The following is a 24531-nucleotide window of genomic DNA, read 5'->3' as shown; positions in this document are numbered from 1 at the left end:
AGCCGCAGAGACCCGGGTTCAATCCCTGGGTGCGGAAGATCCCCTGGAGAAGGGCATGGCAACCCACTCCAGTATTCTTTCGTGGAGAATCCCCGTGAATTCCCGTGGACAGAGGAGCCTGGCGAGCTACAGTCCATAGGGTCCAAAGAGTCAGAGACGATTGAGCAGCTTGGCAGATGCAAGCACAAAGCCTCCTACAGCACATGGTGGGGTCAACCCTAAGTGCCACAAAAGTCTAAAAATCTGACCACTCTTAAGTCTGTCTCAAGGGGCCCCGTTGGCCTCAAATATTCTGATTCCCCAAGAGGGTGGGGGACACCTTTGCTCTTTTGCCCCAACCCTGAGGGCAGAGGCAAGGAGGCCACATTTGGGTGGGGAGTGGAGCAGAAGGTTGATGTCATTTTCCAGTGGTTATGGCATCAGGGCTGGCAGAAGGGGAAGTGAATCCTCTTCAAACCCAGAGGCAGGGCTTTTCCACTGTGCTCTGGAAGGGACCTCGCACCCAGTTCAATTCTTAAGGGCTTTTCCCCCAGTGCACTTCAGTTGAGGGGCACTCTACTCTGCTGCCTGCCTCCCATTTCTCAGCCAGAGAACAGAGGCCAGGCTTAGGCAGAAAATCTTGAGACAGGGTTCTTCAGTAGGAGTTAGAGAAAAATAAATAAACCTCATACAGTCAGGAGAGAAAATGGTGCTGACTTTGTCAGTCTGAGTCGGGGGCACATGCTGGGAAATGCCCCGAGGTCTTGGAAAAGGGGTGATTGGGCTTTGGGGGGGAGAGAGCACAAAAGACCATCTTTCTCCCCTCTCCCCCAGCCCCAGTTGTCTCAGTGGCCTGAGGGTCATACAGCTGAGGCAGCTTTTCCACATCAGCCTCCCATCCCCCACAGGCAGGAGGCAGGAAAGGCATCTCAGTCTGGGATCCTGGGAGCAGCCATCCGTCCCCAAAGAACTGGAAGGAAGTGCCAGACTCTGTATCTGGGAACTGACAATGAGGTCAACTCAGGGCAAGCCGGAGATGGGGCCTAGGAGCCAGGCTGAGCCGCTCGCCTTAGGTCAGGAGCTTTTGGAGTTTGGCCCTGCTTGAACTACAGGGGCAGGAGTGGAGGTTCCAGGTGGCCAGGTCTAACCCTCCAGGAGAGGAAACTGAGTCCAGAGTGGCTCACTAGGAAAGGCAAGAGTGGGGGGCCAGGACCCCATTTCCTGCCTCCCGGGTCTTATTTTTTCCCTCCACAAATGTGTGACACTTATTCAGAGAGGAGGGGAGGAGGAACAGGATGTTGGCTTGGAGAGGGCCTCAAGGCCCCAGAGAGGCCCCACACGGCTCCAGCCTCCACCTTAACCTGCAGCTGAAGGAAGAGCTCCAGTGTCCGAGGGAGCTCCAGCTTCCTGCACCTCAGAACACAAGGGGCCCTCTCCTCCAGGGGTTGGAGCCATGTCCCAGAAAAGAATGAATGTCCTTGTAGGATGTCCCCATGGGATGGGGGCATCAGAGGTGGCTCTCCTGGGTCTCTGCCTGCTCTGTGAGTGTGTCCTGCTCACACAGCTCCCTGGAGACCACGCAGGGTCTCTCAGGCTTGTCCTCCTCCTCAGAGGGGAAGCAGGCCCGGAGGCATGTCCTCACTGACTCCTTCACTTCCATCTCCAGGCCCTTCATCTTGGCCTCGTACTCTGCCATTGCCTCCTGCTGGAACTGTGGGGACAGTGAAGAATATCCCCTGTCTCAGGATGGGCCACCTGCCCCCCTCTCCCTCCCCAGGACAGTGGAACTGAACAGGGAGATGCCTGGTTTGTTCAAACTGCCCAGGAGATCAGGGTGGGAAGTGGAGCCCATCAGGGGGTTTCCCAGGGGAGGGTCTGCCAACCAAACAAAGAGATCTGCAGAAATGCCTCATGACCCCCTGGGAACCAGAGCCCTGACCCCTCAGGAGAGGGGCCAGTTCCTCTCCTCCCACCTTATGACTGGTAGCTCCCCAGAGCCCGGTCCCTTTACACCCTTGAGCCAGGCCAGCTCTGCTGTGGGCCTGGGTAGTGGTCCCCGCCCCTCCACCCCCACCTGTTTTTCCATCTCCTGTATCTGTTCCAGGCAGGCTGCCTGCTTCTCCTCCAACTTCTCCTGGTGCCTCTCCAGGTTCTCCTTCATCTGGGCAGGAGTAAGTGGCAGATACAGACCCCTTTAGGCTGGTGTCCCAACCTCTGCACAAATACTAGAACCCCAGATGGCCAAGGGGCAGCCCCTCCCCCACTGCCTCCTGCGCCATCCCTAGCTGCCTGGGCCAACTGAGACAGTGCATCTCCTAAGGGCAGAGTAAAGGCCTGGGACCACCTCTTCCCTCAGAGAGAGTGTGTTTGGGAAGAACATAGCTCTCACACACCTGGTTGATCACCTGCACCACCTCCTGGATGTGGGAGTTGTTAATCTCTCTCTTCGACCTGTTGGGGTGATCAGAGTCTCAGATGGGGTAAGAGGCCGCTGAGAAGAGCTGGGTAGGACAAAGTCTCCACAGGGTGTAGGCAAAATGAGAACTTCATCATAGAATCATCTGTGGCTGGCACATCTATGTCTGGTCTGGGAACCAGCCAGAGGGGTAAGCAGACAGACCTGCGGAGGACCTGAGGAGCCTTTGGGAGCCCTGGGGGCCTTCTGAGGGAAGGGGCTTCCTCACTAAAGTGGACTGTTCCTCAAGGCATGCATGGGAAAGTATAGGTGGAAATCAGCTGTCCCAAGGTTTCGCTTCCCTCTTGGCATGTTTAATTTCCCCTTAAATTCTCCTCTCTGCTCAAACAGTGGTGGCATCTGCGTTTTGCCTAAGGAGGACATTCTCTGATTCAGAGGCGACAGAAGTGGAATCGCCTTTCAAGAACCAGCAGACCGGGAAGCAAGTCAGGATCCCCTTGTAGGGAGGCCCCTTCCCACTGGAGTGGTTTCTGCTCAGCACCAGGCCTGGAGTTAAGTCCCGTGCCTCCCCTCCAGGGCTCACCTCTCCTGAGCCATCTTGTCTGTGGTGACCTTCATCATGGCCTGGATCCGCTCCAGCCTCTTCGCCTCCAGCTTCTTCTTCATCTCTTTGGTGTCACTGCAGAGAAACAGGCATCAGGAAGACTTTTCCTGCGGCCTGGGCCTTCCTAGGAGGTAAGAGTCAGGATTAGAAGGGAGGCAGACATACGTCTCCAAGGTCTCCTTGAGGGTCTTCCGCTCTGCAGCCTGTTTCTCCCTGGCCAGCTCCATCATCTTGGTCATTTGCTGAGGGAGAGGAAGAACCGGCTAAGCCAAGCAGATGCGGGGAAGGTGTGGGGTCTGGCTGTCGCTTCCTCTCCTTCCCCTCCCCTCCCTCCCCTCCCCTCCCCTCCCCCACCCTCGCCCCAGAGCCGCGCGCTGCTCCTTGAGCTTCAGGACACACTCGCATTGCTCCTCGCCCAGCTGCAGTAGCTCCAGCTCCAGCCTGTCCCTCAGCTCTCGCAGGCGCACGTCCTCGCCCTCCGGGCCTTCGGCCGACGCCGCCCCGGCGGTGTCCTCGCCTGGCAGGGTCCTGAGACGGCCACGTGGGAACAGGCCGTGAGCCCCAGGCCATCCGCGCCGCCGAGGGCAGGGTGCCGCCGCCGTGGCCACCGCCACCGCCCTTACCTCTTTTTGCGGGATCCCTTGCCCGGGCCGAGCTTGCGGCCCCGGCACCCGCCGCTGACCCCCGCGCCCGGCGGCCCGAGCCCGGCCAGCTGCGCCGCGCCCCTCTGCAGCAGCTCCTCCCAGCGCCGCACGCCGCGCCGCCCCAGTTCCCGCAGCTCCTTCTCCTGGCGCCGCTGCAGCTTCACGACGCCCTTCAGCTCCCGCAGCTCCTCCAGGCTGGCGGTCTGCGGTTCTGTGGGGGCCAGGGTGAGGCGTGCGCCCCCCGGGAACCGCCCTCGGGAAGCGCCCCCCGCCACAGAGTCCCCGACCCTCCCCAAACTCGACCCCAACGTCTCTCGGACTCAGCAGGCCTTACCCGCAGCTTCTTTCGTGGCCTCCTCCCTGGCCTTGGCCCCGGCTGCTGCAAGAGCCAAAGGCGAGGCTCTTGGGGTGCCCTGCGGGCCCCCGGGTTCGGCTGCTCCCCGCCCAGTCCCGTGACCATGTGGGCCGCCTGCTGAGCACTGCCAAGCCCGAGGCTTCACACGCAGCTGTTCCCTCCCCAGGTGAAAGTCTTGGCTTTTTTATTTTTATTTTTAATGAAAAGCTGCCCCCAGGCTGGGATGTGCCTATGCCCTTCGGATGGGTGGGAGGACACCGAGCGCATACCTGCCGACCCGTTGCTTGTTGGAGCCGATGCCCCGTTGACCTGGCTGGCAGGGTGATTCCCAAGAGGGAAGGGACCCTGTTGCGAGAGTGGGTTGGGAAGGTGCCTCTCACCCTGAGCCCTGGAGTCCGCCCCCACCCTCATCATCCCCCAGAGGGGGCAGGCCTGTGGGGGGCCCTGGCAGGAGACCTGGCGACACAGACCTCCGGCTGGCCTCCCATGGCTTCCTTGAGCTTCACAGCCTTCTTATCATGGGCACTGAAGAACTTGATAGGATTGGCGAGGGCCACCGTGAGATCTGGGTGCACAAGGATATGGTGGGCCTGGTAAGGAGATGTGCCTCGGAGCCTCTCCCGTCCTCGCCTGCCCCAGGATGCCCTGTTCTACCTTCCTCTGGAGGCTGGCTTGAGGAGAAAGGAGAAAGGATGGACAGCCTGGGGCTCCCGGCATTCCATGGGCCTCCTACCTGCCCAGGTGTCAGGCACATAGTCCTTCATCTCCAGGAAGACAAAGAGCGCAGGCATGGTGAGGGGCATGTTGCTCTCGTTATGCAGACAGAGATGGTGGTATCCTGTGGGACATACCAAGTGGCCAGTGAGCCAGAGCCCACTGCTTCCAGGGCTGCTCACCAGCAGCCCAGTGCTCAACACTCCTGCCTTTAGTCTGGTTCCTGGCTGTGTGATCTTGAGTAGATTACTTTAAATCTCTGAGACTTTCCCCATCTGTGAAATGGGGGTAACAGTGTCTACCTCATGTGGTTGTGTGCATGCTAAGTGGAGACAGTCGTGTCCAACTTTGCAACCCTATGGACAGTAGTCCATCAGGATCCTCTGTCCATGGGATACTCCCAGGCAAGACTACTGGAGTGGATTGCGATGCCCTCCTCCAGGGGATCTTCCTGACCTAAGGATCAAACCTGTTTCCTGCAGCTCCTGCATTGCAAGCAGATTCTTTACCACTGAGCCACTGGCGAAGCCCACTTCATGTAGTTATTCTCAAAATAAAGTGAGAATGTGTTATAAGCCATTAAAGCATTTTAAGTGCCCAGTGAGTGTTAGCTGCTTGGGAAACTGCCCCAGTAATTCCGGAAAATTAGAGACATTCGGTTGGGTGGGCAGAGGCCTCAACCTCTGTCAGTTTCCTGGAGAGGTAGTATTCCTGCCCCACTTTCTTGGGCTGATAACATGACAGGGCTACCTTCCTGAAGCTGCCCCATCCTGTGGACAGGATCCTAATACTGGTCTTGGTCTCAGACTCACTGGGAACAGCAAAGAAGGACCCCTGTCCTTACCAGAATTCAGGGCACTGATGGGGATGATGCGGTGTCCAAGAAACTTGTTGCCTTCCTCCATCACAGCGACTCTGAGGGAAGCCAGCTCAGGCATCAAGATCTGGGGAGAGTTCAGGACAGGCTGGAGTGGGGAGGGGGCGGCCAGGCTTTCCCCCTTCCTGGCTCCAGAAATCTAGGGTCAGTGTGAGAACATGTCACCAGGTTTGCTGAGGACAAAAGGCCCACTCTAAGCCACACACACAGCCATCCTAGCAGCTCCTGTCATGGCTGGTCCACACAGGGCAGAGAGCTGGGTATATGGCCTGGGCTCCGGGGGCCTGCTGCAGACAGCCCTTGGCAGGTTTGTCAACAAGTATCCAATGGGCGCAAAAGACCCCCATGATTCCTTGGGCCCCTGCACCCTGGTCTGAGAGTGCACATTTCTGCCTCTAATCCTAACATGAACAAGCATGTGCATACACACCTGGACACACACACAAAACCTGCCCACCAAGTAAATTTCTGTAAACTTGGTTTTTGAACTCTTGAAATTCAGGAGGGCACAGGTGAGGGGTGGGGAAAGGAGGAGGTTCAAAGAACTCCCTTTATGTATTTCCTCTTCTACAAGTAGAGACCAAGGAGGAGGGGCAGGTCCCAGCCCCTGCCTGCCCTTGGCCCCACCCCCACCTTCTCAAAGACAAAGGGCTCCTCCTTCCAGACCGGATTGATGGAGTTGGTACTGGGTGACAGCTTGGTGCGATAGCGCCTCTTGGGATCCCCTGGAAGACCAAACAACTCCACTTCCACATAGGTGCGCACGCTGCGTTCTGACAGGAACTGCCCAGAGATGACCTGGAGGGGCGGGGCGGGGCCCGGGAGATCAGTATCAGTTTCCCACTCAGGCCATGCCCAGAACCTAAGTCCTCCAGCCCCCTGGCTGAAACATCCATTCTTGGGTACTGGGAAGAGCCCCGTTCAATTCTGGCCACAGAGTAGAGGCTGTGTGGCTCAAAGGTTACAGCTAAGCTCTGGCATCCAGGGTGTTTCCAGCATTCAGGGAGGAGGTGTGGGCTTTCCCACCTCCTTCCCCAGTGAGGAAGGAACAGGGCCCTCCCCCAGGGCCTGGGGCTCCTGCTGCCCAACTCTGCCCACTCTTCTCCCCTCCCCCAACCCAGCCTCAGCCCTTCCCCTTGGTTTCCATGGGGACCAAGAGGCAGCCTCCAGTGCAGAGGAGGAGGCAGTTTCCAAGGCAACTTGCTACTGCACGAAACTGGCTGGGGCTGAAGTTTTCAGGATATCAGGGAAGGGGGTTGGGAATGGAGGGGTGGGGCTCCTGTGTCTTTTTCCTCAAGACCCCAGCCCGCCCGGCTACTTGTCCACCTCAGGGCCTTGCCGTAATGGAAAGCGTGGTGGCTACCACCACGTCGATGCGGTCCACTGAGAAGGGATTGAACTGCTTGTCCAACCGACGCATGAACTCATGCTTGAGGAGGTAGCCACTCTGCCCGTTGAACTCGAAAAGCGCCATGTTCTGCTGCATGGGCAGGTCTGAGGGGACAGGGGCAGTCAGGCAGGGAGCCCCAGCTCTGAGTCGGCACACAGCCTCTCTTTCCACATTTCCCCGCCTTTCCCGTCTTGTGGGCAGGGAGGCTGGGAGGGCTGTAAGGATGAGGGTTTCTCATATCCCATATTGGTTCCTTAGGGTCTCATCTCTCAGGAAGGGCCCCCAGCCCGAAAGCAGGAGCAAAACCATGACCGGACCTCACACTCAGAGTGGGAGCTGAGACCAGTGGAGCAGGGGTTCCCACAGCCGCACTCAGGCTGAGCAGCCAGAACGCCAGAACCCTTGCCAGTACTCTGGCATCACCACGTACACGCTGGTGTACCTGCAGTCACACAGGTATGAGCCGGGGCAGTAAATACTCACACACCTGCATGTGCACCCACCTAACTGCGTCAGCCTAACTGAACATCAGTGCCCCCAAGTCTGTTTCAAAGACCACCTCCTCCTCCCCAGGGAAGGGGTAAAGGTGGGAGGGGCAAGGGAAGATTCTTAAGGGCCTGATCATGCCCTTACCCATCGTCTGGAAGTTGAGGGCAACCATCTGACAACCAGCGTTCCAGAACATCTGGGGCATGTAGTTGGAGGAGTCCATGCGGGTACCCTTGGGGTAGATGCGGCTCATTTGGCGCTTGTTGTAGCTGCCATGGAGTATAGGAACCGGGAGGACCACAGACCCACGAGCCTCGTCCCAGGATCCCCGCCCCTCCACCCCACCAGGGACCCTGGCTACAGAGGTCTCAAGGATACTCCACAAACTGCACTGAGGACTTGGAGAGCAGGTCGTAGGCCTTGAGCTCCGTGAAGGAGGAGATAACATAACTTCGGTTCTTCTCTGCATAGAGAATGATGGAGAGGCCACATCAGGATGTCCCCTCCCATAAACCTGTCCTCCCCTTTGGTATGGCTTCCACTGAGGCTTGAGGGTTGAGGGGCCAGTCCTGGGGTAGGAAATGTACAGATCTCTGTGGGTAGCAGTGTGTCCTGGGATAAAGGGTATGCACAGTGGATACACAACAGGGGTGGATTGTGAGTGCCAGAGTCCTGGTGGGTGGGATGCATGCCCTGGGCACACACAGGGAATGTGGGGAACACACAGAGATGACCCCAGAGGTCAGGAACGTGCCATGAAGTACAGGGCACAGAGGTTAGGGGCCCACAGCAAGAGTGGTGCACAGGAAAGGGTGCAGGCTGGGGTTTCAGGGATGAGAAGCATCACAGAGTGGACACAGAAACAGGTGTTGGTGATGGGGACGTGCATAGAGGGTGAGAGGAACTCGCTGTGAGCATGTCCGGAGAAGATAAAGGTAAACAGCACGGGTGTGCTCAGAAAGGGAAGGGGGCAGGCACTGTGCTCTGGCTGGTGTCTTTGCCATCCAACCCCTCCCAGGAGTTCTCGTGCCCCAGAGACCACAGGAGCCCCCGGACGCCCAGCTGAGGTGGCCTGCTGTAAATGACCTGCCTGTCACGGACACATTCCAGAGCATTCTGCTTGCTGCCAAGTTCCCAGTACAGTGACAGCACACTGGGAGCCACTGCCACTTAAACATGCCCTTTGCCTGGCTCCTCTGCTGGGTATTTATAGACAGGGCTCCTAGCCCAAGGGAGGGGAGGACCTGCCTGGCTCTCACCCCCACCCATCAGGCTGCTCTGGTGTCAGGACACACGTCCAAAGGGCCTTCTCCTGCATCGAATCTTGACTTCCAGCTTCCCACTACCCCGTGCTAACTCACGGGCAGAGAACTCGAAGGAGATGAACTTGGTGGGTTGGATGTAATTGACTAGGCTGGACATCTCCTTGTAGGCCGTCACCTCCAGGCCCGCTGTGCCCTAGGGAGGAGGGGGAGGGTAGAGAAGAGGCCAGAACAGAGCCCGGCCCCACACCCCCGCCTGGAGGACTCCCCACACACCTCATCTGACTGCATCTTCTTTATCTCTTCTTCATCCAGGTTTCCCGACTCCTCCTCTTCCTCTTCCACCTCCTCCTCTTCCAACTCAGCCCCTTCCTCACCAGCCCACACTGCCACATACAGCTCCGTCAGTACTGGGGGCACCGGGAGACCCCACACCAGGCTGGCTCTCCCCTTCAGGCCCAGCCCCTCTCTCCCATTCCAGATGCTCCCCCATGCCCACGCCCACCCCCACTCCTTCCAGGCCAACTCACCTGTATCCTCACCCACAGGGCCATTGGGTGGGCTGCTACCCTCAGCCTCCCCATCCGGCTCCTTGCTGGGGGATGCAGGGCCAGAAAACTGTTTCTTCTTGTTCTTGATTAGGATCTTGCCTCGGAGATCCTCAGGGCTAGGCAGGGGGATGCCAGGTTTCAGCTGTGGGAGAAGAGAGAGAGGCTTCAGCCTCACCTTCAGGGTATAGCCTAAGCTCCTTCAGGCCAGGCTGCCCTCCACTTGCCCCCTGCCTAATTCTCCAGCTTCGTGTCTCCTCACTCCACCTAGTGCACCAGTCCTCTGTCTGACCCAACTTATCCCAGCTCCTCAGTGATGTTTTCTCACCCTATTCAGTCTGCCTGAAACACCGTTGCCCACTGTCATCAAGATAAATCCATTATCTCCCTTAGGTTACAGCTTAATAATCACCTTCTCCAGGAAGCCTTCCCTAATCCCCAGGACCAGATCTGGAGCCCCAAGTACTCCTAAAGCAGCCACTGGTTATAATGGCATGGTTACTTGTCTGCCTCCCAACTAGAGGGTAAGCAGTCTGAGCGCTGGGACTGGCCCCTTTGCCACTGACATGTCCCTCAAGCCCAGCATGGTGTCTGACGTGGTAGACAGTAGGACCCAACAATCCTCGAGGTGAGCCCCAGCATCCTGGCACCCTGCCCTGGGCCCCCAGCCCTCAGCTCCAGATGCCCCCCAGTGAAGTCTTCTCACCGGGAACTTCTCCAGGGGTTCTGTGAGCAGCATATCCCCAAACATCGTCCGGCAGTACTCGGCCATCTTAGCCTGTTGGCGGGGTCTGCAGGGAGCAGACGTGGGTGGTGTTCAGCTGCTCCTCTCTACCCTCTTATCCATCTTTTCGTGCCCCCTGATGACCCAGATCAGGGGCTCAGGAATTTGGGGAGGCAGGGACACAGGCAGGAGAGCCCGCAGTCCCAAGGAGATTGTGAGGAGACCTGGGAGGGAGCTGGAAGGCATGGCTAAGAGGCTGGGGAATGACTGTGGAGAGGGTAGCAGCAGGTGGGAGACAGGGCCAGGGAAGAGAACAAGGCTGGGTGGCCTGGATACACACGAGTCCACGTGGTTTTCAAATGACAGGATGACCGGATAAGGGGAGGTCTTAAAGGCACTTTCTGCAATGGCTTCGATTGCTTCCTGGAGGAGAAGGGGACCCCATGGGGAAGAAGGAGGTCAGTGCTGTGCTTCCACTCCCCAAAAGGCACCGTTGTCCACTCTCCAGTTTCAACGCACGTATAGAACTGGAGGGCGACTCTTGGCCCCTGTCCCTTCTGGTCCCCTCTAGTCCCCACGCTGGTCCAAGGCCTCCCAGCCATCCCTCCTCTCCTGCTTCACCACCCCCAAGCCCCAGAGGCTCTTGGCCCAGGGCCCTTCAATAGTGCCCGTCACCAGCCTCTGCACACCGAGTTTCACCTTGAAATAGATGTCTGTGGTCATGGTGAAACCGTGGGTGATGATGGGCTCCTCGTCGGGGGGCTTCCCCTTCCAGCAGTCCAGCTCCACGCAGCGGCAGCCTGCCAGCAGCACTTGGCGGTACATCTCAGCAGAGGAGAGGCCTGAGAACTGGCCAGCTGAGCCAAAGGAGGGGCGAGAGGCAGGGGCTTCACTCAGGGGCAGTCCTGCTCTGCCCCGCCCCTCTCCATCGCAGGGGGGCTCTCCTGTGGGCAACCCCTGCAGGGGATTCAGGGGACAGGAACAGGGCCCAGAAGAAGTGAGGTTGGCTGTAAGGTCGCCAGGGCCCACCTGTCAGGTAGGTGTTGTGGGAGGAGTTGATGAAGTAATGGTTGAGCGGCTGGGTCATGTCATGGTGCAGCAGCAGCTTGTCCTGAGCCAGCACACTGTTCTCCGGCCCGCAGAGAAACCACACCATGCCCTCGGGGGACAGCTGGCCTGGGGGATGGGGTGGTTGTCAGGGTTGCAGCCTAGCTAAGGGGGACGGGAAAGGTCCATAGAGGGCCCAAGTTTCCCTCAGGCCTCACCCCGCTGCACATTGATGCCGCTGGGCTCATACTTGTCGATGAGGCCCTGCACCTGGTCAGGCCGCGCTGGCGGAAACAGCAGAGAATTGAGCCTGGAGTCACGCTGTTTCTGGTTGATGAATTTGGCCAGGTGCTCCTTAGTCATATACGGTTTGGCCTTGGAGTGGCTGCAGGCCAGAGAGAGGAGCACAGGTCCCCCTCTAGATCCCCTGGGCTGGGGTGAGAGGGGGCTCAGACAACCCCCTTCTCCAGCAACATCACTTAATTATCAGCATGGCAGGTGGGAGTTTCAGCCGCCACCCCTTCCCCAAGCCCAGCCCAGCCCAAGAAGCTCACTAGGAAGTGAAGATCTCATCTATTTCTGGCCGAGGACAGAGGTTCATGAGGAAGCTCTTGTACACGGACTCTGGGAAGTCCTCCGGATTGATGGCATCGTTCTGGGAGATAGAAAGTCACTGATGACTCCTGGGTCCACCTCCCAACACTAGGAACCTCAGACTAGGCCCAGCCCTGTGCAAGGGGACCTGGGGAGAGGGACGGCTCAGGGCAGACAGAAGAGCATCAAGGGCACCCTGAGCCCCTACTTTTCAAGGCCCTTGTTGCTGAGCAGAGAGCATCTTAGCTGGTTTGCTTTGCCCCTGAATTGACCTCAGCTAGTCACTTCCCAGGTGGCTCAGTGGTAAAAGAATCTGCCTGCAATGCAGGAAACACAGGTTCAATCTCTGGGTCAGGAAGATCCCCTGGGGGAGGAAATGGCAACTCACTCCAGCATTCTTGCCTGAAAAATCCCATGGACAGAGAAGCCTGGAGGGCTATAGTCCGTGGGGTCACAAAGAGTCAAACACGATTGAGTGAATGAGCACGAGTCTCTTGGCTAAGACAGAATTTGAACTAAGAATGACCAGAATAGGGAAGGAAAGAGGTGAGAAGCAAGTGGGGCTGTTTGTCAAAGCTGTGGGCTATCTTTTTCTTTTTAAGTGAAGGATAAATTTTCAAAAGAAAGCAATTTGCATATAAACAATGCACCTAACAACAGAACCTCAAAATGCATGAAGCAAAATTGACAGAATTGAAGGGAGAAATAGTTCAACAACAATAGTTGGAGACACCAAAAAAGCACAAGGAATGATAACGAAACATAGACAGATTGGACTTCATCCAAATTTAAAATTTTTATATTCCTTCAGAGAAGGTTAGCATGGCCCCTGTGCAAAGATGACATAAATTCATGAAGTGCTCCATATTTTTTAAAAAAATTGTATTCCAAAGGACCCTGTCAATAAAGTAAAAAGACAAACCACAGAATGGGAGAAAATATTTGCAAATCAATATTTGACCAATAACTGATATCTAGTAACTGACCATGCCACAGTAAAAGACAGTCCAATTGAAAGATGGGCAATGGATTTGAATAGATGTTTCTCCAGAGAAGATATGAAAATGACCAATAAGCATATGAAGAGATGCTCAACATCATTAGCCTTGTGTGCTGTGCTTAGTTGCTCAGTTGTGTCCAACTCTTTGCGACCCCATGGACTGCAGTCCTGCAGGCTCCTCTGTCCATGGGATTTTCCAGGCAAGAACACTGGAGTGGGTTGCCATGCCCTCCTCCAGAAGATCTTCCCAACCCAGGGATCAAACCCAGGTCTCCCACATTTGCCATCTGAGCCACCAGGGAAGGGGATTCTGCTGGGCCAATTTCTGAAAATCATCAGGACAAGGAACTCCTTTCTATGTCTGTTCCATTTTCTTCCTTCTGGAATAAGGATGTCTATAACTATTATCATATGCCTATTACACCACTGCATTTTGGAAGCACGAGCCCTGTTGTCTTTTTCACTGATTCACAGATGTAATAGGGCTTCCCTGGTGGCTCAGAGGTTAAAGTGTCTGCCTCTAATGCGGGAGACCTGGGTTCAATCCCTGGGTCAGGAAGATCCCCTGCAGAAGGAAATGGCAACCCACTCCAGTATTCTTGCCTGGAGAATCCCATGGATGGAGGAGCCTGGTGGGCTACAGTCCACGGGGTCCCAAAGAGTTGGACACAACTGAGTGACTTAACTTTCACAGATGTAATGGAATTTTGCCCCAGGATTTTGACCTGTTGCTGATTTAGATGATCTAGATGAGATTTGCCTGGAAAATCCCATGGACGGTGGAGCCTCATAGGCTACAGTCTGTGGGTCACAAAGAGTCAGACCCAACTGAGCGACGACACACACAGATGAGATTTAGGAATTTCAGACTGATGATGTTTGGATGAGAGTTTAAACTTCAGGTTTGAGACTTTGGGGAATATTAGGGTGGGGTGAATATATTTTGCACAGGGGACAGACATAAATTTGGGGATCCAGAAGGCAGACTGTAGTGGGCTAAAGGTCACCTCCAAAAAAGACATGTCCATATCTTAATCCCCAGAACCTTTGAATGTCTCCTTATTTGGAAAAAGGGTCTTACAGACATAATTAAGCTTGGGCTCTTCATATGAAATTATCCTGGATTATCTCAGTGGACTTGAAATTACAACAAAAGTGTCCTTATAAGAGAGAGGCATAGGGAGATTAAGTACACAGAGCAGAAGGCAATGTGAAAACAGAGCAGACAGAGAGATGTGGCCATAACCCAAGGAATGCCAACAGCCGCCCAGAGCTGGAAGAGGCGAGGGGAGATTTTCCTCCAGAGCCTCTGGAGGGAGCGTGGCCCTCGATTGTGGACATCTGGCCACAACAACCAAGAGAGAATGCATTTCTGATATGTCAGGTCACCTAGTTTGTGGTAATTTATTACAGCAGCCAGGGAAACCAATACAACTAGTAAACATTTTAAAGGGTTTTGCACTTTTAAAAAACATTCTGAAGAAAATCCCCCGTGCTTAGTCGCTCAGTTGTGCCTGACTCTCTGTGACCCCTGTGGACTGTAGCCTGCCAGGCTCCTCTGTCCATGGGATTTTTTAGGTAAGAATACTGGAGTGGGTAGCCATTGCCTTCTCCAAGCTAATGCCTTCTCATTAGCCTTAGGTAATTGCAAATCAAAACCACAGTGAAGGGCAGTCCAGTGGTTAAGACTCCACTCTTCCACTGCAGGGAGCACAGGTTCTATCCCTGGTCAGGGAACTAAGATCTCACAAGCCAGGGGGTGTAGCCAAATGGAAAAAGAGCATAAAACCACAATGAGATACTGTATACACAGAATGACTAAAATAAAAAATAAAAAAAGAGAGTAACAAGTGTTGGTGAAGACGTGGAGAAATTGGGACACTTGTACAAGGCAAGTGGGATTGTAGAATGGTATGGTCATTTTGGAAAACAGTCTAGCATTTCCTCAAAATATTAAGTATGCTGCTGCTGCTGCTGCTAAGTCGCTTCAGTCATGTCTGACTCTGTGTGACCGCAGAGACGGCAGCCCACCAGGCTCCCCCGTCCCTGGGATTCTCCAGGCAAGAGCACTGGAGTGGGTTGCCATTTCCTTCTCCAATGCGTGAAAGTGAAGTCACTCAGTTGTGTCTGACTCTAGCCACCCCATGGACTGCAGCCCACCAGGCTCCTCTGTCCATGGGATTTTCCAGGCAAGAGTACTGGAGTGGGGTGCCATTGCCTTCTCTGAATATTAATGAACGATTTTGTCTGGACGTATGTTTTCAAGTCACTTGGGTACATACCTAGGGGTGGAATTTGGGGGTCATATAGTAACTCTATACTTAATATTAAGTATGACCCCCAAATTCCACCCGTAGGTATGTACCCAAGTGACTTGAAAATATATGTCCAGACAAAATCATTCATAGAAGCATTATTCAGAATTGCCAAAAAGTGGAAATGACCCAAATGTCCATCAACTGTTGAACAGATTTCTACACCATGGAATATTATTCCACAATAAAAAGGAATGAAGTATTGATAGATGCTACAACATGAAGCTTGAAAACATTGTGCTAAATGAATGAAGCTTGATATCAAAAATCACCTATTGTATGACTCCATTTACATGAATTGTCCAGAAGAGACAAATCTATAGAAACAGAAATGAAAAGTAGATTTGGTGGCATTCAAGAATTCTGTGCCTTTGCTTTTCATTCCAGAAAAACCCATCAATTGTTTTCCAGGTTCACTCTGAAAAGCCAATAATCGGTCTCAGTTTGGAGCAGAGGCTCTGAGCAGACGAGCTACACTGAATCTTGGACCCACCAATTACAAGCACAGATGGCCCAGGGGCTCCTACTGCGATGCTGGAGAACTGATCAATAAGGAGGATGTGGCCAAGGTGGGAGCTCAGGAGGTAGGAGTAAAGAAGCGTGGGTGTTACTGACAGCAGCCATGGTGCCCTAGCAGGAGGCCACTCACACCTTCTCCCCAACCCCCAGCTTGCATCCTCTGTGACTCATGGCACCAAGGGGTCCCCAGCTCCATAGAGCTGACCGCAGGGAAGGATTCCTCCTGGGATTCATGCAGACAGGTGATCAATGAGGCCTCAGTTTTATTTATTTATAACATTCCAAATTCTTATCATTATCAGGAGAAAAGACTCCATGGATTCTGGGTGGTACTCTATACTGAGGCACTGGCCAAGGGAGGATGAGGGCCTGAGATCCACCCCCACCAGGCAGGAACCCTGGCTCAGAGCTGTGTTTGCCCAGACAGCTCCTTTCTGTAAGTCACCTAAGGTACCTCATGGGTGACCCCGCATACAACTTGTAATTCAAAATTAATTACTTAAGTAAAAAGAAGGGGCTTCCCTGATGGCTCAAGTGGTAAAGCATCCGCCCACAATGCAGGAGACACAGAAGACCTGGGTTCAATCACTGGGTTGGAAAGATCCCCGGGAGAAGGAAATGGCAACTCACTCTAGTATTCTTGCCTGGAAAATCCCATGGACAGAGGAACCTGATGGGCTATAGTCCATGGGGTTGCAAAGAGTCAGACATGACTGAGCATGCAAGCACACCAGTAGAAAGAAAGATGTTTTCATGTGTTGAGCTGAAGGAATGTAGACCAACCTACTCTGAACTTGGGCACCTCAGCCCCGTGCCCTGGTTCTGTCACTGCTCCTGATGTCAGGAATCGGTGGCTCGAGTTACCTGGCTTTTCAGGCTGTTGGCCAGGACTATACCATCATTTCTGCCCTCCCCACTCCCATGAGGCCTTGCCTAAGTTGCCCTCCAGCCAGAGGCAACTCAGGTGAGGAGAATGCTGGGAGTGGGCTGAGGAAGGAGAACCACTCACCTTGCCTTTGGGGAGGTGGCAGGCGCTGAGGGCAGCTTCCACCCGCTTGCGGTCAGCAGGGAACATCTGGAAAAAACTGAGAGCAGAGAAAGTGAAAGTGAAAAGTGAAAGTGAAAAGTGAAAGTTGCTCGGTTGTGCCCGACTCTTTGCGACCCCGTGGACTATACAGTCCATGGAATTCTCCAGGCCAGAATCCTGGAGTGGGTAGCCTTTCCCTTCCCCAGGGGATCTTCCCAACCCAGGGATAGAACCCAGGTCTCCTGCATTGCAGGCAGATTCTTTACCACCTGAGAAAGGCATCAGGCAAAGAAGGGGTGTCGGGCCTGGAGAGGGAAGGCTTTGAAGAGCTTGGAGGAGGGCAGGGGAGGACATGTGGAGAGGGAATAGAGGAGACTCACTTCTTCACAGGAATCTTCCCCTCAGGGTTAAGCTGCATCTTGAGCTTCACAAGGCTGGTGGGCAGAAAGCAGCCTGTCAAGGCTCAGTCCCGCACACTTAACCCTGAAGGCCAGGCAGGTGGGCACTTACATCTTGTCCAAGAAGGTGCTGCGGGAGGCGTTGGCCGTTAGCGGGTGCTTGGCCAGAGCCAGTACGTCTTCAGCCCAGTCCTGCAGGACCCCAGAGCACAGCAGTCAGGTCCCTGACCCCAGAGGTGCCATCACACCCCACAGCCCAGGCCTGTCCCTCTGGATTTCCGGGCAGTCCCCAGGGCCCAGACCTGTGCTCCCCACACACCTTGCCCACGTTCTCCTTGTAGGAGACGAAGTTATGGAAGGTGAGGTCCACCATGTCAGGGCCGGATACCACTGTGAGCGTCTTCAGCAGGAAGTTGTCGGGGGTGTTCATGTCGAAGACTTCCCGGAGCTTCTGGCTCTGCAGCGGGTGGAGACACAGTGGGGATCAGCAGTGTGCCCCTGGCCCTCTGCACCGTGGCTCCCCTGTCTCTCCTTCTCAGCCACGTGAAATCTGGCTCACTGGAGGGCATCTCATCTGTGCCCATCGTGGGAGCCACGGAAGGAGAGGCCCACAGGAAAAGACAAACCAAGGCTGTGGGGCTTGCAAGTTCTGTGTATTTTGTTTGCCATTTCTCATTTGAAGACAGATTCTTAGTCCCCAGTTTCAGGGAATCTTGCTTCCCACCAATCCCTTCCTCCAACTTCCTTACCAGCATTAGGCAAAAACAGGCAAAGCATTTGGAGGGCAGGGGAGAGGGGGCTAGCCACACCTCCCAGATAGCCTGGGGTGCTCTGGGGCAAGAGCTGGCCGTGCAACATCTCCATTCCCTGTGTCCTGATACCAAAGCCCCAGCAAGCCAGGAGGCAGCCACACCCCTTCATGGCTGAGGGAGAGACCCTTGGCTCGCTCCAGAGATCAGGCTCCCCGCCCCCACAGGGACCCCTACCCCATGGAGCTGGTGGCTGTGCTGAGCCTGGTCTCCTCCAGGCACACTTACCTTGGGCATCTTGGCAAACTTCCCAAAGCGGGTGTCCCGGATGCTGGTGATATCCAGAAGCTCCATCTCCTAGTAGCAGCAAAGACGGGATGTGGACCAAGACATCAGATCGAGGATGAAGGGCAGGAAGCTTTACACCCCTTCACATCTTGGCCAACTGCCTTTTCTAGATGCCAAGACTGTGGGGTCTCCCAGACTGCAAACTTCCCTTCTCAGCAAGTGGCTCGCCTTCCTCATGCGACCCTCCTCCCTTCCTCTGTAGCCACGCCTCTCCTGGCCACTCAACTGACTGGGCAGCTGTGACCTCATCTCCCCACCTCCATCCCAGATGCACCCTCCCCAGACTCCCCCCCACTTCTTTCTGCCCATGCACTGAGACTTCTCTGATCTCTCTGGACCCTCAAGGTTACCCAGAACCATAGACAGGGAATCAGCCTTTGGCAGCAATTCTAATTCCATTCTCTCTCTCCAAGAGATGCTAAGGGTGGAGCACCGGGGCCCATGGCAGTCGTGGTCCTCACTGGGGTCCTCCCTCCCAAAGCAGCCGGACCCACCCATAGGGGGTCTCATGGAGCCACCCCTTCAGGTCACTCTATACTGCTGGCATCCACACCTTCACCCGTGTCAAGAGGCTGCTTGGATTCGATGGATCGGCAGGAGTTCGGGGCCATGGTAGACAGGGGCTGCCTCACCTTACTCTGATATGTCCAGTACAAGTAGTAGCCCTTGGGATCCACACGGAGGATAACCGGAGAGGCTATCGTCGTTTCCTGCAGAGAGAAGGAGTCAGCCCCCTGCTCTGAAACTTCAGGCTGAGCACTCCTGGCTCCAGCCAGTGGTTTCAGAGTTCACCATCTGCCTAGGAGGTGGCTGTCCCAGGGGTCTGTGGGTATTTCTCTTTGTTCTCCAGAGCTAAGGGTGGGGTATAAGCCTTAAAAGCTCTGAACCAGGGCTGGGAAGGGGTAGAGGGTTGGAAATGACATTTCTGGAAGAGAAGAGGGTTTCCCCTCTAAATCCCAAACAGAAGTTCTCCCTCTAGATCCCAAGCAAGAGTCTTGGCCCCCACCTTACCCTGTTTTCAAGGCCCACAACTCAAACTTGGAGTAGAATGGAGTAGAATGTTCCTCACCAAGACTCCATGCTACCTCCAGGAGAACTAAACGCAGTGAGAGCCGAGAACCCAATCCCTGCAAAGCAGCCTGGCTTCCTGCCTGCCCGGTCCTCCCACCCGTGGATCCCAACCACCCAACTGGCCCACATGCCTTCCCACCTCCCAGCACAAGCGCCCAAACTTTCTTGCCTAAAATATCATCAAAGACGAGCTTCTGGAAAGCCTTTCCTGAGACACGCTGCAACAACAGGGTAAGAGCCGGTTCTCAGATGTAGAACCCTATCTGAGAAATCCCCAGGGGCTCACAGACTCCCAGGAAACAAGCCTCTCCTAGACCATGAGCTCTGTGCACCATGTTGGCTGAAGGAGCGCGTGAATGAAGAATGAACTCCCTTCTGAACTCCTGTTCCACTCACAGAGCACACAGGCTACCTTTTATCTTAATGGTCTTTGTATGCACAAATAACAAGATACTGAAGTTGAAGTTTCCAACAAGACATTGTAGTTGCTACACACCAAACCAGAACAAATGCAAAACTTGCAAAGGAAATGGTCCAGGAAAACGTTCTCAAATGCGGGGTGCTTAGGATATGAGAGGGAAGAGAACACTGCTAATTCTGAAAAAAGCTATGTTGTGAACTCCGTTCCCTTGCCTCCCCAAGGAGGGTTGGGGGGCCTGACCCCTCACCTTAAACCTCCTGCACTTGGAAAGCTTTTGTCACCCCTGAGGTTGTGGGGTCTGACACCTACCTGGGAAAACGAATGGGTGACATACGGGCTGACTATTGGAGAGAGAGAGAGAGTCATAGTGGTGTGATAGTGAGCCCAAACCCCCAGAGTCTGTAGGGCAATGAATCCATATTTTCTGGGTCCAAAATGGGCCTGTGTGGGAGAGGGGCAAAGCCAAAGTTGCAAGAAACTGAAAGTGGTAACTGGATTCTGAGGGGCTGAAGAAGTAATTTCAAGTGACCTCCTGAAATAGAAATGATAGGAGGGCCTTGGGCTTCCCTGGTGGCTCAAGGGTGAAGAATCCATCTGCAGTAGGGAAGATCCCCTAGAGGAGGTTATGGTAACCCATTTCAGTATTCTTGCCTGGAGAATCCCATGGACAAAGAAGCCTGGCAGGCTACAGTCCATGGGGTCGCAAAGAGTCATTCACGACTGAAGTACTTAGCACAAACCCAGGAGGACCCTAAGTAAGAGATCCCCAGGGGCTTCCCTGGAAGGTCTGGTGATTAAGATTCTGCACTTTCATTGCAGGGTGGGGGTGCAGAGGTTCCATCCTTGCTCAAGGAATTAAGACCCCCACATGCTGTGTGGTACGGGCCAAAAAAATTTTTTTAATTAAGGAAAAAGATTCCCCAGTTTGGGGAAGGTGGTTGGTGGATCTCCTAAGAATCCTCAAAAATATGCGTGAGAAAAAAAAAAAAAGTCTTAACCTTTTGCCAGGCCCAGTCCTTGATAGCAGCTGCTCAGTTAAGAGCATCAGTACCTCTTTGCCCCACCTCTCTGTGCACCCCACTCCTAGTAGGCATAGAGGAGGAGCAGGGGATTCCCCCACAGGCCTTCGCAGAACGTCTGCAGCTCACCCAACACCGTTCTTGGAGGTGGGGTAGAAGATGTCATTCTAAGTCAGGCTGGAGTTTTGAGATAACTAGTCTCTGAAGTTAGACTGGACTTTGTGAGGAAAAGAGTCCATAGGCTTGTCTATTCCCCAAGAGCAAATGGAATGTCTCATGACTGGCTGAGTGTCCTTCGGGGGTCACAGGGGAGCTTCTCCCACAGAGTACATTGTAAAGGGGCTCTGGGACCCAAAATTAAGTTGAGAGCTCATTACACGCACTGTGCTTATCCAATACCCAGGTTATCTGCCAACTGGACCAAAGGCAGTCTGAGAGCAGAGCCTCATCTGGAAGGTGCATATGCCTGAGACCGGGAGCTTCCTGCTGGTGGGAGGCAGGGTCCAGGACCCGGCAGTGCCCTGCCTCAGGGAGGGCAGTGGGCCCGCTGGGTACATGGAGGCTGGCTTGCAGGGAAGGCCACATGGCACATCCCCATCCATAGTGACGCTAAGGTTACACACATTTCCCGGAGGAACTGAGAGAGGCCACTTCACTTTTCATTCTGAGCCACTTCCCTCGTCCCGCAGACTCCTGGGACATACCTCCACCATGCCGCAGTGGCCACACCACTCCTGTCAAAGCAGAAGGCCCCTTACCACGGGCCACTCCCCACAGTCATGGCAACCGGATTACTCAGCCGAGCCCAGTCCCAAAAGCCTGAGAGCTGTAACTCATGGCCCCCCTCATCCCACCTGTGAGGAGGAGGAACCAGCCCTAAGGGCCCACCCCTCCTGCCCCACCACCAGCCTTCAGGTTCCCTCCCTGGGACCAGCCAGCTCTGACTCTCACACCAGGCCAGCCCAGCAGCCTCCCCTCCCTGAGGAGGACCCCAAATCCTTCCCCTCCCCCGCCCAGAGAACCCCTGGCCTGTGGCCACACACACATTTTCAGGGTCCAGGAGAACCAGAAGCTAGGAAGCAGGCCCAGCTTGAGAAGGAGCAGACACATGGAGACAGAGGTGCAGGACAAAGCGTGGTTTCCCCATTCCCTGCAGACAGGCAGGCGTCAGGGAGCCAGGCAGAGAGCAGCCGGCAAAAGCAGAAGTCTGTAAGTTCCCTCCCAGGCCCAGGGAGCAGAGCCTCCAGGTCTCACTCGCTCAGGGTTATCCCACAGCTGCTGGCGGGGAGCGGGACATCCCCGGGACAGGCCGGGGTGGGTGCAGAGGAGCAGGTGCTTATGCTGGGAGCAGAGGCCTGGCTCACCTCTGCTTCTGGTCCGGCCTTGGCTCTGAGGCACCTTTCCTCTCTCCCTCACTGAGACCAGGAGAAACACACCCTGCTCTTCTTGGGGGTTAGGGAGAAGGGAAGACCCAGACCTAAACAGGCTTCCTCCTGCGACCACCCGAGCAGCCATCCTCCTCTCACATCCACACACAGAGCCTTAGCCCCTGGCCGCCGAGGGACACAGGCTTGGGCACATATCCTCACCCCCAGGTTTGTTTATCTGGGCAGCTGTATCAGCTGCCTGGCCAAGCCACACGGGCGCCTGAATCCTGGCAGACATAAACCAACCCAGTCCCCCTGGCAAAGCCCGCAGCAGCCCATCCGCCACCCCATCACCGCATCAGCCCTCTCCAGCCGCACTCACATCATCCCATTTGATGAAGCGCTCCCCTTGGCTCAGATAGGCCTTCACTGTGGGGGGCAGCAGGACAGGGTTGAGAAGAGACATGGTGCCAAGAGTCCCTCTTTGGAGAGGCTGGGCAGGCAGAGAGCTCGGGAGGAGGGGAGGAAAGAGGGCGGGCAGGAGGGGAGCCTAGCCGGGCTCACATAGCACCCGCCCAAGCTAGTCCGGAAGTCTGGGTGCTCTTACAGCCCACAGGGTGCAGGACGGAGTGCCTCGGCCAGAGGCCCATCTGCCTTTTAAATCAGCCTCCTCCCGCCAGCCTGCAGTGGGGGGCTGTGGTCACTGCTCCTGCCCATGGAGGCCGGGCTCCCCTCCCCAAAGCCCCCGCCCTCACCCGGCGCCTCAGCACTTCCTGCTCAGGGCTTCCTTCTCTGTGCTGCTCGGCACTGAGAGACAGGTCATGAGGTCTGGTCGCCTCAGAGCAGGGGCCTGTTAGTCCCAGATCAGATGCAGCAGGGGCATGACCTAGGGGTACTGTTCCCCAGGTGGACACTTTGGGGGAAGGGGCCCCCGCAGAGGTGGGGTCCTGAGCACCAGAGTCTGTCTCTCAGAGGCTGAAGAGGAGGCTGGGACCACCCTGAAGATGGGAGTTGAGGGTGGGGCAGGGTCCAGCTGGGATTGAGTGCTTTGAATAAGCAAAGTTTGCTGAACACCCAGCTCCTCTTTCTCAACCCTTCCTCCCCATGAAAATGAGGTGCAAGTGAGGCAACTGCACCCCTCACCTGTCACATGACTCCCTCCTCTCAGCCCTCCAGAGTGGCCGAGGCCTGGACCCTCACTGACTAGCTGCCACTCGGCACACAACTGTCCTGAGCACCCTTCAGCCTCCGCCCTCGACTGTGATCTCCTGCAGGCTCCCTCCTCTGCCCTGCACTGGGGCCTGTCAGAGAGAACACTTAGGGCAAGGGGTGCTGTTCAGAGAGGCCTCTGCTCGGTCCACTCAGGACACATGACCCTAACTCTACTCCAGCCCAGGCCCAGGCCCCGGGAGCTGTCATAGCCCAGGGCAGTCCAGCCCACTTCCTCTTGCCCAACCTGCTCTTATCACCCTTCTTAACCCAGCTGGGGGAGCCAGAGCTCTGACCAGGACTTCCTTCCCCTCTCAGGGCCCCACTTTCTGCCCCAGGTCCCATCATGGACCCTGGTGCCACCCCCTGGTTACCACGGGACCCTTGCCCAGGCCCTAGAACTGCCTCCGATGGCCAGTCTGGCCCAGGGCAGGAGGAGGGGGGCCCTTTGGGGGCTGGAGCTGAGGGGATTCCTAGCACAAAAATAACTCTCAGAAAAACAATTGTAAGACCACTGCGGGGGAGTAAGGCCTGACAGCCTATGAAATCAGCTTGGGAATCCTCCGTGCTGACCTGCCCTCTGCCGAAGCACTCAGCCAGGCTCCCTTCCCTCTGAGTCTTGCTCTCTCTCCTCTCCTCCCCCATGCCTCCAGCCCGGGCCCATCTGTGGGCCCCTCTGGTGTCTCCTGCTCTTCCGATGAGTCCCTCCCTGGGATCAGGTTCCCTCTCTGTCTGTTTGAATGCATTTTGCAAGGGAAATCCTTGTCCCTTCCCAAAGCCCCTGCACCTGTCACCTGCAGCCACCCTATTCCTGCACCCAAGTCCCTCCCTCTTGTCCACCTTGCTGAAGCCTTCTCTCCGAATCTGGAAAGACAATCCCCACCCTGTACAGAAACCACCCCCCCCCCTCATTTTATGGGACTGGGGCAAGGATTTCAGGGCTCTTTACTTTTTTACCCTTTCTATCTCAGCCTCTGAATGTTGAAGCTCTGAATCCACAGAATAAAGTTTCACTCATCTTTACCCAGTGATGACATTCACTACCTGGACCCAGTTCTTTTTTTTTTTTTTAATTGTAGGATAATTGCTTTACCATGTTGTGGTGGTCTCTGCTGTACATCAACTTGAATCAGTTATAATTATATATTTCCCCTCCATCCTTACCCTCCCTCCCCACCACACACCCAGTTCTTGAGGCTCCCAGCTATAGCTTCAAACGTCCTCTCCTGCTCACATCTTGCAAAGCAGCCCCCAGAATGCAGAAGACCCATGCAGCGAAGGGAGGGGGTAAGACATTCATCAAAGAGGGTTTGAAAGTGAAAGTGTTAGATGCTCAGTCATATTTGACTCTTTGCAACCTCCTTGGACTGTAGCCCGCCAGGCCCTTCTGTCCATGGAATTTTCCAGGCAAGAATATTGCAGCAGGTTGCCATTTCCTTCTCCAG

General features: G+C 55.2%; 1 protein-coding gene and 1 pseudogene across 2 annotated transcripts; one reads left to right on the top strand and one right to left on the bottom strand.

Moving 5' to 3' along the window:
- Positions 1-617: 617 nt before the first annotated feature.
- On the bottom strand, positions 618-22596 carry PLCB2 (phospholipase C beta 2). Of its 2 annotated transcripts, none has more exons than XM_040226944.1 (32): positions 22260-22343; positions 18632-18709; positions 17940-18008; positions 17222-17359; positions 17015-17094; positions 16885-16938; positions 16487-16562; positions 11604-11704; positions 11268-11434; positions 11032-11178; positions 10702-10859; positions 10343-10425; positions 9985-10069; positions 9261-9423; positions 9007-9116; positions 8830-8926; positions 7847-7931; positions 7613-7737; positions 6929-7083; positions 6223-6387; positions 5557-5656; positions 4732-4836; positions 4469-4563; positions 4268-4343; positions 3978-4022; positions 3623-3854; positions 3367-3527; positions 3165-3246; positions 2979-3074; positions 2373-2430; positions 2054-2140; positions 618-1690 (listed from the first exon to the last, which is right to left on the bottom strand). In XM_040226944.1, the coding sequence occupies exons 1-32, from the start codon at positions 22341-22343 to the stop codon at positions 1487-1489; spliced, it is 3561 nt and encodes a 1186-aa protein (XP_040082878.1). In that variant the 3' UTR covers positions 618-1486. The 2 variants fall into 2 exon arrangements, with proteins under 2 accessions (XP_040082878.1, XP_040082879.1); XM_040226945.1 differs by having other exon boundaries at positions 1487-1690; positions 3978-4019; positions 22260-22596.
- LOC120853838 lies at positions 12415-12515 on the top strand (annotated as a pseudogene).
- Positions 22597-24531: the final 1935 nt, after the last annotated feature.

Source organism: Oryx dammah, unplaced genomic scaffold, assembly GCF_014754425.2.
Source record: "Oryx dammah isolate SB20612 unplaced genomic scaffold, SCBI_Odam_1.1 HiC_scaffold_26, whole genome shotgun sequence".
Classification (NCBI taxonomy): domain Eukaryota; kingdom Metazoa; phylum Chordata; class Mammalia; order Artiodactyla; family Bovidae; genus Oryx; species Oryx dammah.
The sequence above is the reverse complement of the archived record's forward strand: the minus strand, read 5'-3'. Positions and strand labels throughout refer to the sequence as shown.

Bases quoted from the DNA above. Each gene is read 5' to 3' on its own strand.
- PLCB2 (XM_040226944.1), bottom strand. From the start codon at position 22,343: ATGTCTCTTCTCAACCCTGTCCTGCTGCCCCCCACAGTGAAGGCCTAT. The intron at 18,710-22,259 runs GTGAGTGCGGCT...TTCTCTCTGCAG, and splicing joins GCTTCATCAAATGGGATGAT to GAAACGACGATAGCCTCTCC. The intron at 17,360-17,939 runs GTAAGTGTGCCT...CACCCGCTGCAG, and splicing joins AGTTTGCCAAGATGCCCAAG to AGCCAGAAGCTCCGGGAAGT.